Here is an 18,591-nt window from a genome sequence, read left to right as displayed (position 1 = left end):
AGGTTACAGAGGAGCTCTGAGCTTTTAGGATACTTGGGGGGATTGACACGGACAAAGTGAACATTTAAATCTAAGGGAAAGTTTTATTTTCCTTTCATCTACCTTGTAAAAAAATTGAGGAAAAGGGAGGGGAGGAAATCTATAGAATCAACTTTGTAAGTTGCTAAAGCCAAGAAGGAAAAAAAAGATAGACATAAAAGCAATGGTGGACTCTGAAAATAAATGCCTTTTCCAAGGGGAAAAAGTATGCACTACAATAAATGATTTTATAAGCTAATGAATCAAGAGTAATAACATAAATTGCTTGATTAAGTGCTATGAAAAATATTCTAGACTAAACATTTACCTTTTAACATACCTGTCGTATAAACGTATGTTACAAAAATTAGTAACTGTTTTACACTTTTCTACTTCTGGCATTTTATAAACCATATGATAGTTGATGGAATTTAAACATAGGAACATCATCATTCAATTTAACTTGAATGTTTACCGAGAGGCTTATGGTGCCTTGCAGAAAGCATGGAGGAGTATTCTCTTCAGTTTGTAATTTTATACCGCACAACCTAAACATTTCAGTTTTTCCAGAAAGACTGCATTCAGAAATCAGTGGGCAAATCTACAGGCATGGTAGTCACAAGCAACTGCCTTGAAAAATAACTGCGTCTGACAAAAGGGATGCAGGAATAAATAATCAGAAATAGCTCGAATCTAATAAAGCTCTTGATTTTCCTCTGTGTCTTTATTTCTCACATTTGGCATGCATCTGAGCAAGGGCAAAAGTTTATGCACCTTTCTAAGAAACCTTTAAAGCTGCAAAAGAGGTGGCCAAAGGATTAAGGTTATTAAGGTTTGTACCTTTACTATGAACCCTACCCCCTCAAGTTGAATAAATATATATTGAATGATGCAATATACATACTCCACCAGAGGCCCAGACATAAACAAAACCTTCCCGACTACAGCAAGAGCTATGCTGAAAGGAATTTGACTTCAACAAAGACCCTTATAATAAACTTACAATGATCCCAGCCGTCCAGGGGTTTAGGAGGAAGAGGGCACACACCAGAAACGTGCAAGCCAAAACCACGCTAATGGATAAGAGCAGCCAGTGACGAAGCCCAATGTACTGCTCCCAAAACAGAAACGGGTAACCATTTGGGTAGCTGGCGATCCCCAGGCTGGTGTAGTTACTACAGATAGCTCTCACTTTCTCAATAGCCTCCACAAAGTCAGAAGTTTCACGCAATCCGTTGAGGTAGAAAGGAAACTGAGCGTATTCTATGGGCTCAGCTGCTGGAACTAGGAACAGGACAGCAGTGTTAAAATGTGTATTTGGAAAGAAGAAAATACACAGAGAGCATGATTAACAAAACGCTTTGTTATCCACAGAAAAAATGCTTAAAGGTGTTGAATTCAAATTTTACCTTCTTTGGAACAAGTGACATTTCAAAATCTTCCCAGTAAGTTGAAAACTGAAGCAGTAGAGGATATTACTCTGTTTTATCACACAGTGCAATGGGATGAACATAGTCTACATCAAGTCCCTAAACAATTCTATATAATTTAACAGATATACTTCAATACACGTATTTAATCTTCATCAGTGTTACAGTGATTTTTAGTGAATACCTGGCCAAAAACCCCTAACTGCAATATAAAGTAGAAGATCACATCATCATCTTAAATATTTTATCCAAATGCTCTTCTTTTAGGCAACTTCACTTCCTTTGAAATCAAAGGTCATTTCTCTGATATTCACTGAGGTCCACTGACATAAAACTAGAGAAAAATTATGCTCAATCAGGCTGGTTGGTTTTTAAGATTTCCACTGAGTATTTTGGAAGTCAGATTCAGAAATCTATGTCCTGTTACTGATGAAAATAACTGGGGAAAAAACTCTAGTATAGAAGTAATATTTTAGTGAGGAAATACCTAGCTTTTTATCCTTTTAACAGTTTGACAAGCCAACACTCCCCATACTTCTTTTTGAGCGTAACGCTAAGTCTACTGTACGAAAACGGGGGAAAAAAGCTTCCACAACAAGCATTTTGTTACTGCCGTTGTGTGTTCCAGACCCTGCAGGGTCATTCAGTTGACTTGCTAAACATGATTTGCCCTATTATAATCCTAACTATAAATTTTCATTAAGACAGGACTTGGCTGACTGCCACAAAGCTCTAGGGTTCGGATAAACTGACGCACAGCTAGCTGGTTACCCACTCACATTTCCAAGCACACCCATTCTCCCCTGTATGTTCTCTGCCTTTCCCCACTGGTGTCGAAACAGCAATCCTCCCAGTAAATGGAAAGCTGAAGCAAAGCAATGCAGACTGGCATCGGTCCTCAGGAAGACAACAAATGGCATGGATTGGGACTGCTCCCCTACCTAAGCAGCATTGTACCGTATCAGCATTGGTAGCTTAGCATAGGAGCTAATTTGATAAAAATCTCTTAGGTATTAAGAATTGAGGATAAATAAGATACAATCTCAGTGACGAAATTTCAGCCTGACACAGGCAGGAATTTCATGCAACCTCCAGGTTTCTCTCATAGACAGAACTACCAGGTGACACTAAAAAACAATGCTTATTATTAATGGTTACTACTGAATTACTATTATTTTTAGAGCTTTAAACCTTTACAAAACTGATTTTTCAACATGATCAAATCCTGCATAGGTGCCACATTTGTGATGTTGCATGGGTCTCCTAAGACCGCAGAGTAACACGTTGTAGTGTCCTGTTCACACTTCTGAGCCCTGTGCAGCATCAGCCAACTACAGAGTTAACTGTTCCTCAGGGGAGTGGTGGGGACACTTCATATGAACTGTAAGGCATGAAGAGGACATGCTACTTACTTCTCAGCCTTGTTTCTGGCATATAGTCTGCTTTGTCGTGGACCCACTCTGGGCGGTGAGGCCGGATGTTGGCTTGCGACGCTGCATAGGCCACAGGGTCATTGCTAACCCAGGCTGTCAGGTAGATGTAGAAAGCATTTGGGTTAATGATTCCATCCGCATCCACCAGACGCTGCTTAGTCAACTGCAGAATGGAAAAAATTAGAAGCCTTTCAGAATGAGTTTTGCTTTTGGGGCTCTGGCTGTAAAGCTTTCAACAAGTGGCCTGGGGATGCAGCACATGCATAGGAGAGGAAAAGCAAAAGTCTGTGTATCTTCACTTGAAACTACTTACCGGTGAACTGTTGTTGGACAACAACAACAATGTCTAACAAGCTACAGTGACAGTAGAAAGTGGTTATTTAAAAATTAGTACTCATACAATATTTACAATAACCACTAGATCAGCAGATGGTTCCAGAATAGATTGAACCAATTAAATCCAAATTCTGAAAGCCGGCAGCCAAGAGTAAAAAACAACCAAGTTGGAGAAACATATTTAAAGAGAGGGAAAGAAAACCTGGCAAGAGTCCCTATACACGTCTGTGTGCAGTTAACCTCTGTTGTTAACACTGAAGGAAATGCCACCCAGTAAATGGAGGAGAGCTATAAAAATAAAACAACATCTGTATAAATTTTGCTAACACTTGCCTCCTATGACCTATGTATTCAGAAAATGCCCAGCCCCAAGAAAGCAGACGAGTGCCCTGTGTTATTTGGGTCACGGTGGGCAAATGCATCTGTGGGGTAAACAGCAGTGGTACGCTCGTAGGGTTCTGTAGCCAAATCTTACACAGCTAGAGCTCTGACAGGGGACTCTGCGGGTGAAAAGTATTACTGGGGGTTTTTGTTTTGTTTATTTAAAATTCTGGCTCAGCTCCAGTTTCAGGTCTTTTTAATGAAATGAAAAACAACAGTGACAGCAGTTAAAAAAAAAAAAAAAAAAAAGCTGGATTCCAAGGATCTGGATTCAATTAGTCCACAGGATATGCAACAACTGTATGTCTTCAAGCTGTCTCTGGAACAGCACAGTACAGCGCTCAGCCCCTGTGGGTGCACCACACTTTTCTCCCTCCCAGGCACAGGAAATTATATCAGCAGCTGCAGTCCAATCGCATTTGTTCCACAGCGTACCTGGTACACTCTGCTAAACAAAATCTCACTGAAGGTTTTCTCTTCAACTCCCTTTCTTTGCTTAATTCACAGCTGAAGCTTCATTCAGACCGGACAGCACGCTGCACGTTGCTATACAGCGGTGTGTTTTACACACCATAGTAACTTTAAACAATGTACTATGTAAATCTGTCACCTTTAATGCCAGGAAAAAAAAAAAGACAATAAGCAGATCTGCCAAGAAGCTCATTAGAAAGACTATTTTTCCTTCTGAAAGCACAGTGAGTCAGTGATGACTCTAGGAGGGAAGTTAAGTTAGTGCAGAATTTCTTCTTAGAGGTTTGAAATCTAGTTTTACCGTACGGAGTCAAACATAATGTGCTTCCACCTACCAAAGGCTATAGCAAACGCAGTCATATGCTGTGACAGCTGCGCAAAACAACCTCAGACCTATTTTATTTCGGCAGCTCAAACAACTTCTGTTCTTACTTCTACAACAGTATAGCTGTATTTAGGATGACGGTGCAAAAATATGATGCAGCATGTAGAAATTTCAGTGACGTTCCACTATCACTCGTCAACATCTTTTTTTAAATGCCATGTTTTGCATAAATCGGTAAGAACTAAGCAAGTAACAGCAAACACTTAATTCAAAAACACAGCAGAAGGCTGAGCAAGGGTCACCCTATAAGGCAGTCTGATTCAAGTCAGAACAATGCCACTTAGGGCAACGAGGCTAACAGTGGCTCTGTCTGGCACAGGACCAGACTCCATCTACCCGCTGATGCAGCGAAGAGTTTTTCATGACAATTTTGGTGAAAACTGAGGTGTCTGACACAGCAGCAGCAACAAAACCACGCCAACGAGTAGTAATCAAGGGCAGGCATTCCCAGTGTTCATTCTGAACACCTCACAACACAGGTCAGACTGCAGATAACAAGTGACTTCAGCAAAGTCAGTGAGGCCATGCAGAAAGGTGTAATGCAAACAAACCGTTCATCAAGATGAAAAAAGAGACTACAACATGCCCTTCACATCTCCCCCCATTCCCGATGACCTGTGCATTCCTGTACAAACCAGTATAGGCCCTGATACTGTACCTGGCTGACGTCAATGGGCTTTGCTCGGTTGCCTGTTTGCACCAACAGTTTGTACGCCAAAACGGCATCATCGGATCCATTTTTGTAATTGTTGTAAGTGATCTTCCCAGTTTCCCAGTCGCTGTCAAATGCATCCTGAAGTCCTGAAGAGTTAAGGGAGGCAAGGGGAAGACAGAACAAGCAAGGTAAGAAATCACTCTTAGAAACAAATTTCAGTAGGAAGAAAGAAGAATGACTCTTTTTCATAGGTGAACCAGGAAGAAAACTTATCTACCCGCTGTCTCCTAAATTTGGAGCTCCTCATTCACTGTCCATGTGTGGGAAGGTAAAAGTACTAGTTGCCTGTTGCCCAGAGAAAGGCAGGGGAAGCAAGAAAGTGCAAGGGAGAAGCCTCAAGAGTCTTCCCATGTTGTGCAGACCAGCAAAGCTGAGTTAGCAAGATGCAGATGCAATGTGCACTGGTGTAAACTGGCTAAAGTGGAGATCTTGAATGGGATTAGGACCCACTGGTCCTGTGTCTTTCTCAGAGCCTTTGAGAGCAATCTATCACTCTGCTTGGAGAAGTAGATGGGGAAGAGTTAAGCTTGTCTAAAACAAAAAGTGTGTTTCCTTGTGAATCACAATTCCAGCATCATCACACTCTTCCATACGCATATTTGCATTTATCCCCTCTTTCATACTTACCTTCCTCAAAAAAAAGCTGAAGTCCAGCCCTGACCTGGATGGTGCCAGCACAGAAAAGGGTTGAGTTCAGCCCTGATCCAACTTCACCATCTACCATGGACTTAAAACCAGAGGAAGCATCTAGTCTGTTATCTAGAAGGGAAATGCTCTCCATACTCCCCTCTGCCTCACCAAAACCCTGGCCAAGTGCACTGAGCCACAGAGAAGGACACACACCGCTCTCATTAACCGTTTTGTGCTACTGCAGAGCACTGAGACAAGAGCTTCTAAGATATAACCAGAAATTCCACTACAAGGGGAAAAAAAACCCCACACTCAACTTCAACTTCAAACAGCAACTCAGCTGCTCCTTGAGCACAGCGTGAGCGAACACGATTTTGTCAATTTGTTCCATCTGTTCAACTTGTGCAGCTAATACAAGTCGTGGGATCTGCTGCCAGCACATGTAAAGATCACAGCCAACACCTATTCACTCTCAACTGTTATTTTCCTCCTTGCCACCCTTCAAGGGGGAGGGAATACCTCACAGCACAAATCTGAATCAGATTTAGTACAGGAAGCGACAGCCTCGTATGAGGCTCTGAGCAAGCAGATGACAAACCGCACGTCCAGGGAAGGGGAAGAAAAGGCCATGGGAGTGGCACTGGAGGAGACCGCTGACCCACCTCGCAGCTGCGCTGAGGAACCCTAATGAAAACCCTCGTCAGGGATCAGAGAGCTTTCGCTACGGCTGTATGGAGATAAGAGCGCTGGAAAAGAAAACACACCTGGCTGACATCGCCTACAGGCCAGAGTACCCACTCCCATTTACAGACTCACCCCCTCTGCCTTAGGAAACTGCCTCCCATGTTGTTCTGCCAAACCGTACCCACTCGTGAAGCCAAGAGGCTGAGAACCAAGCCATGAAAGAAGCCTGCCAGATCTCCACAGGCAGCCCTCCAGCACCCATCCAGGAGGGACAATTTGCCATCAGGTCTTCTGGCATCACCAAAGGACTTCGAGGCTCCCTTTGAAAAAGCACTGTTTGCTGGTGCCCTCGGAGAGGGGAAGTCGTTGCTTAGGACAGGCAAAACCACCAATCCATCCCTCCAATGCCAACTTCAGCTCCATGTCAGTCCCTCAGGAAGTGGCCAGGTGAGAGCATCGGTGCTATTACACCAGTCAGGTGAAAGATGACTTTGGCAGGTGAAGAGGAGGCTGTCAAAAAAGCATGTGGGCAAGGAGGAGTCCACCAAAGAACAGCTTAAGTTACAGTAAAAATGGCTGCCTACAGCAGGAGGAACACACAGATTGCTGTGATGAACGGCACGTGGGGCAGAGCTTCCAGGCGAACACCCAACCCCTGTCAGGGGGCTCCGCAGACACACCGCAACAAACAATTCCATTGGCGCGTGACATTTACCAATTCACGGTTGAAGGGTACGGCAAAAATGGCATGTACGTTCAACGTTACTGCAGCGCGTGAACACTCATCCCTCTCCCATTTTCCCCCTGCCCGGCCTGTTCTCAGAAGTCTGGTCATTCCTCAAACCCTGCTCCCTTTCGTACCTTTACTCCTCGGCTCGGTTCACTTCATGCTCAGCCCTTTATGCTCTGGGTTATTTTTTTACTGACCCTGCTGAAACTCAAAGTCCACAGAAAGAACCCCAAGAAGCCACTATCAGTTGAGCTAAATTTCTAAAGAATTTCAAAATTTCAATAATGAAAATTTCCCATCACACTTTGAAATTAATGGCAGAGTTGCTGCTTTAAAGCAAAGAGTACTTCTGCTATAAACTGTTCGTGCCAATGATTTTAAAAGACATTTAATCTTTTATAAACTGGAATGTTTCTGGGCAGAGGGATGAAAGCAACTTGTTGACCTCTTTCTGCAGGAAAGTTATAAAAATTAAGGATATTTTTAAAATCACATATATGGGATTTTTTCGTATCAGCAGTCACTTTTGCTTAATGCTTCAAAAGAATCCTCCAAAATTATGTGGGATGCAGGAATGGGGGTGAGGAAGGAATTCCTACTGACTCATGCAAACAGCTGGCACCATGAAACACCAGATAAGATTACCCTCTGCGAAAACAAGCCTAATTACAAGCCATCAGGTAATTCAAACTACCTCATTTACATTCAGTCACTTACAAAAATAATGTTTACCTTTCCAGTTCTTAAATGAATGATAAATGTTAACTCTCGCCCTGTTGCGTTTTCAGTGACATAAAATACGCTAACATGATATGGTACCAGAAATCAAAATTCCAGGGAACCTTTGAATAAAGAAGTGCGTTAGGCTGAAGGCACTCCACTGCTAGTAAATGAGGAAAAATGCATGACTGAGACCAAGGATGCCTTCTGGATGAAAAATGCTTTTGTTCACATGCTGTCGCTTCCCTCGTTCTGCTGGACAAATGTGTGTGTGTCAGAAGGCCACCTCGAACCATTAATCTCTAGCACTGAATTCCCAGTCAGGCCGGCAGTAATTAGCCATGAAGTTCAAAGTTGTCCTTACTTTCATTAACCTGCTTCTCTAACATATAAAAATGTACCAGTAGGACTGTCCCCACTTCACAGAGGATCCTCCATGAATTTAGCCTACAACTGTACTTTGTTTGTAAATTCTGTTTCCACGTTCCCTCCCCTTTACTCCCTCAGCATCTGTCCCACCTTGTGATAATTCCCTAACTATGACAAGTGTGGCAGCTTTTAGTATAACAGTTGAGCTTCCCCCCCTATTACATCAATTTTAAAACACAGTTTCTTTCTACTGGTATTTCTGAATATCCTCCTTCTGAGGCTCGTGAATGCAGCATCACACTCTGCAAAACCAGCCCTGTGCCTTTACAAAGCAGCTGGTTTGTATCAGTTGTGCCTCTCCTGGGGAAGGTGGCGAGGGCTAAGGACACAGACCTAAATTATAATTAGCAATCATCATGATTAATTTTAAAGCTGTGGGTGACCAATGGGACATGTGATGCGCCTTCCATCACTGGGCTGGCGCTTGTGGGTGGCCACTGCAACTCACTGCTTCCTGGAGCCTTCCTGACTCTTCCAGTACAACATTTTAGCTCTGTGCACCCTGTCAGTATATCCAGGTACCAGGAATACTCACGGTATTTCAGTGTAAGAAAAGAGGAGGACAAGGAAGAAGGACAGGCAGGTCAGTGTGGGCTGGAAGGGGCAATGTAACTATGGGCTGTTAAGAGGAGAGTAGGAACACCCCTAAAAGAAGAGCCGATCTGGAAAGTTCACGTATGAGCAGGGACACACAGCACCGAGAAGGAGACGTTCAGGCCCTGGGCATCAGGCCAGGGCCACACAAACAGTCCTTCGCACAAGGAGGCCATTACAAAGAGGACAGGGAGGCATCCAAAGTAGAAGAGGTTTGGGAAAGTACGTGGTGGGCCTGAGAGAGGGGCAGTGGGGATGTGAGCAACCCTGGGAGCAACACCAAGTGGGCTAGCCTCCAGCATTTCACTCTGAGAAACCAGCAAGGGCGCAGATCCAAGGGCACCTCTTCCCGACTTTATTGTAGCAGACTGTGCTGAGGTTCAACACTAATAAGCGAAGATCCTGAACATGATCTCAGATTTCCATCTCCCTCACAGGTTTGGGGGCTGGGGGAGGAAGGTGGAAGGGGGGACACCAGACACATTTTTTTCCTACTCTTTTAGAACAACAACAAAAATACCCTCAAAAGAAAAAAAAAAAAAAACAGCAGAGTATAAGAGAGCTTGGAAAAGCATGTAGAAAGATGCTTGCTTAGAAATCCAGAAAGTATAGTAAGGTTCCAATCCAGCAAAACATCTAAGCTATGCTGAATTTTCTTCCTGCCAGTAATACCTTGCCTTACAGCCCAATATGCTTATGTGAGCAAAATATTTTAAGTATAACTTCCAGTAAGTCGACTGTAATGAATGGATCCAATATATTTAATAAAAACAAAGCTAATAGCTGAAATACTGCCTTGCATGATTTGTCAGTGCATTAAACACACAGGAAACTTGATCTTTTTGTTTAGATGCATCACTTAGATGCATTCCTAGTATTACCTGACGTATTTTCAGAAGGAATAAAATACCTCAAATACTGGCAGTTACCTACATGTTCTCTAAGAATCACTGGCTGCACTGGTCATCTGTAAACAGTTAAGACTAAAATTTATAGCCTCACTAGGTCAGCACAATTTACTTTTCTGTTGGCCAAAGCTTCCTGGAGATTCTCCCAACAGAAAGAGGGAAGTTGGACAGAAGTACTCCTGGGCAGAATATGTTTGCTGTTACATTTGCTGAGATGCAACAGTACTATTTATTTTAAATACAAATCAGTTATTTGTCTCAATATGCGTAATTAGAGTATCTTTAATATCTTTAATAAGCTGACTTTAATGTGATTATCATGGCAGTACCTGAAAGGCCATGCCTTCTCTTGTCTTCCCCCACCTCACTACAATTCAGCACAGAAAAAGCAGCACTACAGGAAGAGTCATGATATTTGACTGGAAATCTAAAATGTATAATAAGTTCCCAATCCAATAAAACACATAAGCCACACTGAATTTTCTTCATGCCAGCGGTCCCAGCTGAAGCCAAGAGGATCACTCATGTGCTGAAAGTTAAGCCTGTGCCAGAATACATTGCTGGATGGGGACTTTTCATTTACTGTTCTCAAAACACTCAGCAAACATTTATTTTCCCAAGACAGTGGGCCATATTTGGCAATTAATTATAAAGCAGAACTCCTCATTAGCTGCTTAGAAATTAACGGCATGAGATGGCCTCTCATGGATATAATCTCTTAAAGCTTCAAAACTGTCCTACTGGGAGTAAACTGAGCCACAAAGAATTTAAGCGACCTTTCGGAGGAACAGCGACTCAACGTGTGAGTTCCGCTCGGCACCTAGGCGTTCTCCCTCCTGCTCGCAGTCTTTACACGCGCGGCTGTGTTCGAAGAGGGGAGCGTTACCAGCGTGCACAAGCGGTTACTACTGTGGAATTAAGAGAAGTTCATGCAACCCTCTCTTACCTTGCAGCCAGTCACGAAAGTAGTGCAACCACATTTTGGGAAGCTGCCTATCCTCTTCCAACAAAACGTATGTCACATTGCTGAAACTTCTGTGAAGTTCGTAAAGTAAGTGCTGGACATTTGGATAGTCTGCTTTCTGTGTCACAATATACATGTTGTAGAATGAAAAGTACTTGAACTGCGCGGCAATAAAGTCATATTCCCGTGTTTCTCGTGGTACAATGTCTGTGAGATCTAGTCCGTCTCTCACCCGGGTAGTTCCATAAAGGCTGAGCCCAAGTAAACCCAGAAAAAGAAAAATAACCACAATCTGCAATAGAAAATGAAAATGCATTTGGTTTATGTTTCTAAAGAAACGAACAACAAACAATTCATAATGGCACACTAGAAAGCCAGGTTCAAAATTAACGCCCATCAGTCTACTTCTGAGCTTTTATTTCTTCTTCCTTTCCCCCTCCTTCCTTCCCTCCCCCTCCCCAAGCACACCCACAAGCCTAAGCTAATTTGTGCTTTAATGGATGGGAATTGTGCATAATGGATGAGAAATTCATATTGTAGTAACATTTAAAAGTGGCTTTAGTTTCACTATTCACAAGCTTCTGTTACTAAAAGTCACCAAAACCTTCACTTGTAACTTGTATTTGAAAAGTATGTTTCTACAGCACTCGCAAGCGAAAACTTTTCAAGTATGAAATTAGCTGTAAAATTATTAAGAATTGTTATTCCAAAAGAATTCTATTTATTCCTTATATGTAATACCACTGCCAGGATATTTTTATTACGGGGCAAGGCAGAAGTCTGTATTTGAAAAACAGAAAAATAGCTCCCCATTTACCTTAGCTTTTGGTTTTAAGAGGAATGGAGCATAATGCTTTTCTGCAAAAGATGAGAGTGTCCACTTCGTACAGGGCGGCTCAAGACAATGTATACTGGAGTCTGAGAACTGGGAAAGCAAATCCCTCGTCGAGCTTGTGCTTTCTGGGCTCTGGCAGCTGAGATTATCTTGCGTCACTGTCACTGGCTGCACAGATATTTCTGAGCGAGGCTCTGCCGTGGTGTAGTACACCTGCGTGTGAGGATCGTATTCTGTGCGCAACTGCACTGTAGACTGCATCGTAATCTGAGTTTCGTGTGCAAAACTGTGACTGCTGTACGGGGGTGGAGGACTGTAGCAAGTATTGTCGTTTTCTGCATATGCTTGAGGCTCAATCTGAATCACTCTAGTGACACACGGACTGTAAGAGAAGAGAAAAAGGTCTGTTTGCATTCAGACAGAACTTTGCTTTAATGAGACTAGATAGGATAACCTGCTTTCATCTGAGACTGCTTCTACTACTGTTAGGTGGTTTATATTAATTAACTGTAATGCTTTTGATGAGCATTTTATTCTGCATCTTTAGGAAACATTTCTCATATATGGTTAAAAGTGTAGTCCTCTGAGAATATGTACACGTTTCTTGGGCTAAGGACAGAAGGATCAGGCATCTGTCTGAAGACACTGACACCCACCCACACCACTCCACTAATTACACATGCTAATCAGGTCAATACCCAGGTAGCTGGACACAGTCTCAATAAACAATACATCTGTGAGTTTGCATTTACATGCCCATGCTCAGAATTAAGCTATTTAGATCAAAACGTAAACACATGACATACTGAGTTCTTCTGTTTAGAACTATTAAAGTAACCATTAAATAATATTTGGACCTTCTGGAGATCTTGGACTTTTGGGAAGCATGTTGAAACCACTTGCAATATACTGACTGAATGTTTTAAAAATTAAGTGAACGTAAGGATTAACTCCTAGGAAGGATGGGCAACATGAAGAGACAAAATTACACAAGTAATTGAAGCATTCCTTTTACTTTAGTCTCCCTAAGACCTTAATAGATCCCTGGTTTAGTAAAAAAAAAAAAAACCCAAAACTATCAGAGACAAACCTCTTCATGTAAATGAAAATGACAAAATTGATGATAAAAAACAGTATCAGGTTTTTCACCAAGTGGATAATCCTAAAAAACCAAGATGAATTCAGAATGTTGCCTAGCTAAACAAAGCAAGCTCTCACTAACCGCGTTTCTTCATATGCTAAAGGACCTGAAATCTGACGCACATTTGGTGCAATTTTAGAAGAGGGAATAAACGGAAGGTCTGATTGCCCCATATTTCTGATTATCAGGGCTCCAAAATTCAAGCACATTAGGCCATCCGCTGGAACTATGACTAAATCAGAAAGTAGGAGTCCAGGTTTGTTATCAACTCCCTGTTCTAACCACTTCCACGAAGACAAATTTAGGAAATTGCTTTCTCTCTTCAACATTAAAATCAAAATGTCAAATTATGTGACCTTTAAGTAGGTGTAAAAGGCAGAGATGACACAAGGTGGATTCTCCACATCTTGGTTATGACAGTAAGAGTGCACGTGCAAGAAACATAGCTGATCCTTTTCACTGCAGGCAAAAGCAAAAACTAAGGTAGAAATCATGCCTAATTTCTAAGCTGTGACTCCACTGATAACAGCAGACTCCTCCTAACCTCACTCTATGCAGTGCTGGCTGTGTACCAGGTAAAAGTCTGTGTATGCACTCTTCAGAATGGCAGTATTACCATTCTAAATTCCTAGTGCACCCCAACAGAAGCCTTATCAAGCATTATCCTGTAATGGTACCGATCCTCCTGCATTTCTCATAGTCTTATGAAAAAGTCAGCTAAGGGGACGTCATTTTACAGTTCATATATTACATTTATGTATTTAAGTTTAAAGGCATAAAAAGCATCAAAATTAGAATATACTGATTAACTATAAGTAGAGCTTCTCAGTAGCCAGAGTTGTGTACAGCCTTCCAGGATTACCAAGTGCTAGCACTGGACAACCTGCAATAGCCCATAACGTCCTACAAATACTAGAAGATATTCCTAAAGCATGGATCTTTTACCAGCTTTCAAAAAATTGCGCTCCAGGAGCCGTCAAAAGTAACATACGTCTGAATAAAGGGAAAAGAGTGTGTGTGAGAGACACATTTTAGCTTTTCCCCTCAGTCAGGTAAAAACCAAGGTAGCAAATGTAAGTCAGCTACTAGCAACGGCATAACAATAACATACTGACCCCGCTGCAGCGAAGAACTCCCACTCCTGACAAGGAATGGTAGCACTGATCGGTGACCACAAAAAGCACGCACCTCGCACATCAGCCTGTCACACATTCTCACCTTGTAAAACAGCAGAATATGTCCAGTCTCCTGTCTTCCCGACGATAAAGGTCCATGCTCAGGATAGCAGGAAAGATCAACAGAACCATAGCAAAGTTGAATACCACCACAACTGCGGCCTAGAGATCAATCACAGGAGAAGCGATGTCGTTACTAAGCTTCATGTAGGGCATCAGCTTTAGAAAGCATAAAACCTCCTTTCAATTCACATCCGTTCACCCATTCATCATGTCAACCCCTCAGATGCTTTCAAGCTTTTTCCTGAGGGAACTGGGAGATATTCTTTTACATTCCCATTTCATTATGGTAGGCCTACGGTAGTTAATTAATTTATTTTAATAATAAACTTCATATTATTTTAATACATCCGTGCCTGGAGAGGTGGCAATGATTTTTCAGGTGCAAAACCAGAGTCAACAAATCATACTTTGTAGGAGATTCTGCCACGTTTAAGGTTTCACAGTAAAAAAAGACGGAAGAAAAAGCAAACCTGGAACTAGAACTGAAGTTCTCACATTTAAGGGATCTGAAGTAATTTAAGCATCACAATAACATTAAACCACTTTATCTCATTTCTGATTTAATAAAGGTTTAAATAAATTTTAACGAAACTGTTCTATTTATTAAAATATTATGCACTTGATGTACTTAAAAGTGTAGCCACAAAGAGCAACACTTTGGGTTTCTGAGGGATTAATTTTAAAGGAGAACCAAAATTAATCCAACACCACATAGTAAATCAACATATTAATATGCTTGTGTTTAACAGAACTCAATTAATGAGCCAGTCTATCAAAGTAAGTCTTAAATTGGAACAAGAATACATCTTAAATTGGAACAAGAATACTTGGTTTAGTTTGTAAAGCGAACATTATGTAATGAAAAAAACCCAACTTCCCCGCCCACCCCCTTTCAAATGGTACTTCAAACCCTTTCCCACACAGAGATTCCCAGAGAATCTCCATAAACATATGTGGTGCAGCATCTATCATTATTATTAATAGCATTTACTTGTAATGCAGAATTGTTAGGAGCACTAGTCACCACAAAGGGAAAGCCTGAGCACAGATGGGACTGGAAGACAGTCCTAAGTAAGAGCAGGAGAGACACTGGGGAAAAAAGGGTTGAGCCATCAACAGGTGAAAAAAAACCCCTTGAAATCCTTACATTTTGGTAAGCAGTTACCAGCTCAATAGTAGCCCAGTTTCATGTTAAGGAAATCATATAAACTATCAAGTGCCTACACCTGTAATTTCTGAAGTAATGGCCACTTGGGTTAAAACAGTCATAAATAAGATCAAAAGCTGGGCTACAAAAATGAAGTCGCTGACCTGATATAAATAGGCCCTCCTTCTTCCAGAATAAACAAATGGCTGTTTTTAATGTTGAAAAATCAGGCCTCAACACTGGCAGCTCAAAACATGCGCTATCCAAAATCCATGTTTTAGAAATTCTTGACTTACGTGTCAAACAAATAATATCAATTTCCTAAATACTGCAATTCCTGTTTTTCTGTCTCTTTATCTGTGAAAATCAAAGTACTAACACACGGAGTTTTAAAGCTGTGGGAGCTTAATAAAAAGACTAGACCTTGGTTTTACTTTTCTGAGAATGACAGAATCAACTAGTCACGTAAATATTTTCTAGTCATTTCAATCATAAATACATTGTATACAAAAGTGGTTTTTTATTGGTGTATCTCTTTTGTTGATTTCAGCCTGTCTGAAGTACGACTTTGGTCCTGCTCATTATCTGTAAATGTAACTACTAAACCAGAATTTACCTAGTTCTCTAAGCCACATTAGTATTTAGCCACCTTTGACAGAAAAGATCCAATGACTATTTCATGATTTATGAATATCTACACAGAAAGGTATGTAAGGTCATAGCCAAGACTTTAAATGATTTCTTTTTGATCCTCTCTATAATTAATTGAATCTGTCAGAAAAACAAATGGCTGCCGCTGCAAGCAAGGTGTTTGCTGGATCTAGTTCATACAACTGCTTTCTTTTTTGCTGCTAAACCAGAGAAGGTTGAATCACCCATATAACATGAATAATTAGTTGTGTCTAACCGAGATCTTCTATCAAGGATCAGCTAAGATTTATTGAGATGTGAAAAAAAAAAAAAACCAGCTCAGGCCTGGCTCAGTAATTTTCACTCCTCCCAGCGTGGCTGAAAAACTAACAGTAGTCCGCTACTCCCACTCCATGAACTGCAAATACTTCATGCCTTATCAGGTCCCTTTGTAGAACCCAACTTACTTGAATCTCAAATGCCACTAAACCTGAAAACCAATACTTAAGTGTATGGTAAAGATGCCATTAAAGTTAGATATAGTCACACCTGATCTTTTAAGAAGCATCAAAACTAATCCAACAGTAAATAAACCTGCCTATTAAGACGGCATCTCTTTTTAGAACTGTATTTTCCATTGTGCCATCCTGGTGTTGATGCCGGTAATGTATTTTTAAACAATCCTCTCTGTTCTGATTTGCACTTAAATAGACGCCTAGAGCTTAACGCCACACCTCCTGTATGTTGGACACTGTCTCTCCCTCAACCACCTACCTCACCATCATCCCAAGGGTGTCACAGTTCTCCGTTCCCACACTTACACACAGAAAACATTGCTCTTGTACCAATTCTGATTTGTTGACCCATCAAAAAAACCACGCTGTGACTTGATGTGGAGAGGGAAGGAAGTACTGCCGAGGGGTGACTCAGTCTCTGAGGTGCTGCATCAGCCGCTGCTTCCCCTCCCAGTGCCATTTACACATCTGGTGGCTGGGAATGAGAGCACCTGAGAAACGCGATCATGGCAATAACCACCGTCCGTAACTATTACGTTCACTGGAAAAGCGGCAACACAAAATTCTGGCAGCAGAGGTTCCAGGGTATGGCAGCACCCAAGCTGGAAGCACGCTTAAGATTTTTGGGGACAGGGCATCTTCTCTCACCCCTTCAGAGACAAATGACCAAATGGGAAAGGGCCTCAGACCTTTTCCTTGAGAAATCAACAAGGGTAAGATTAGCCCTAGAACGGATAAAATGGGGCCTACTCCAGGGTGTAAAATGAAGGCATTCGGTGAATTGAGATCAGAGAGTAGTACATAAGATTCCATTAATCAGAAAAAAAAATGTTGGTTGCTCCCTGAGAAACACCCTCCACTTTTTGCATCTTTTCATAACGCACAGTACTACTGCTGCTGCAACTGCTAGGGGAGACAGAAGAATGGCAGTCTGTGCTGGAGGCAGCAAGGGGGACGCGAGCCAGGCTGGTAGGCTGGGGCCCCGCGGAAGGTATGTGCTGCAATGTGCCATTCCTGGCAGCCCACCCAAGGAGAACGGGTGTGCTGCATAGCCAGAGGTGATGAACAGGCGAGGAGGTCTGTCAGGGAAACTTCCACCCTACTGCTGCCTATCTGCAACTCCCTCCTGACAGCGTTCAGGCTCGGGTCTCCCCCCTTCCCCTCCCTCCTTTTCCCTTAGGCTTTAGTTTTGCTTGTTAACTTCTCGTGTCAGGAGCAGGGAAAGGTAAATGGCGTGGGTAACGGGAGGGGGACAAACTGCTTCGGCAGAGTAAGACAATTGAAGGAGCTTAAAAACTTAAGTTCTTTCTCTTCACAAACCCACCACCACCACCTGGTAACGCACTTCTACATTCAGGAAAAACCCTCGTCATTCATGGTGAGGGGAAAAGCTGCTGCTAAGACCTATTGGGAAAAGTTCCTCCCCTGCTCATTACTGAAATCCACACCACTCCTCCGCTGTTAGGGGAGGAGGTTTCTGGTGCAAGCAAGGAGCGTTACATGAATTTTTGTGAAGCTGTACCTTCTCCTTCCTGGGCAGAATTTATTCCATAATGGTGTCCGAACAGTCTGTCTGAGGAAGGAATTCAGCCCAGCAGCAGTTACGTTCTGCCTTGACTTCCTCCATGTACTCAAAACAAAGGGCTATGTTTAAGACATTCCTATCGCAAACTTCAAACACTTTCAGTGGATTTCTCCGATAACCTCCTCCTCCACCACAATTTTAAGAAATGAAACACATGTGAAAACTCAGGACCTACCCCTTCAAAGCCCTGAGCACTCGCACAGGTGATTCTTGGGACACGTTCAGCGGGCTCAAAGCCCTAAAACTGCTTAAATAAGAGGCTAATAAGATCAACAAATGAAAAAAGTTAAAACGGTGAAAATGCTAAAAGAGTCCTCATCTGCATAATGGCATTAATTTTTTAAATCTCACCTTCAAGAGGACTGATTTCCTATTTTAAAACTTGGCAAGACCTGACCTTAGCAAACTTCTAAGACAGCCTCAGCCTTGCAGTGTTTGAGTTCCATGAAGTAAATGAACAACTCACAGAGGTATCAATGGACTGCATTAGCTGGCAGAACAGAACAGAAGCTGAGAAAGAAGAAAGCATTGATATGCAAAACGTGAGTTTCTAAATAAAAGTTGGGCTTGCAGATGCAGGAAGCCATTTATTCTCTCTCAGCAGCTGGGTTATTTTACAGATACTGGGCCTCAAAAGTTATGGAAACTTTGACAATTATCTTGCAATGTCTG

General features: G+C 42.0%; 1 protein-coding gene across 1 annotated transcript in view; it reads right to left on the bottom strand.

The window, feature by feature from the left end:
* The window catches only part of PTCH1 (patched 1), a 43,152-nt gene that overhangs the window by 12,770 nt on the left and 11,791 nt on the right, over positions 1–18,591 (bottom strand). The window contains exons 11-16 of the mRNA XM_010149268.1: positions 14,023–14,141; positions 11,646–12,045; positions 10,811–11,120; positions 5,113–5,255; positions 2,861–3,044; positions 1,022–1,302 (exon numbers count right to left, since the gene is read on the bottom strand). Of these exons, the coding sequence (XP_010147570.1) occupies positions 1,022–1,302; positions 2,861–3,044; positions 5,113–5,255; positions 10,811–11,120; positions 11,646–12,045; positions 14,023–14,141 (1,437 nt within the window). The remainder of the gene's footprint in view (positions 1–1,021; positions 1,303–2,860; positions 3,045–5,112; positions 5,256–10,810; positions 11,121–11,645; positions 12,046–14,022; positions 14,142–18,591) is intronic.

The sequence above is a fragment of the Eurypyga helias genome, unplaced genomic scaffold, assembly GCF_000690775.1.
Source record: "Eurypyga helias isolate BGI_N326 unplaced genomic scaffold, ASM69077v1 scaffold8683, whole genome shotgun sequence".
NCBI lineage: Eukaryota > Metazoa > Chordata > Aves > Eurypygiformes > Eurypygidae > Eurypyga > Eurypyga helias.
Note: the sequence above shows the minus strand (reverse complement) of the source record. Positions and strands in the feature narration are given on the sequence as shown.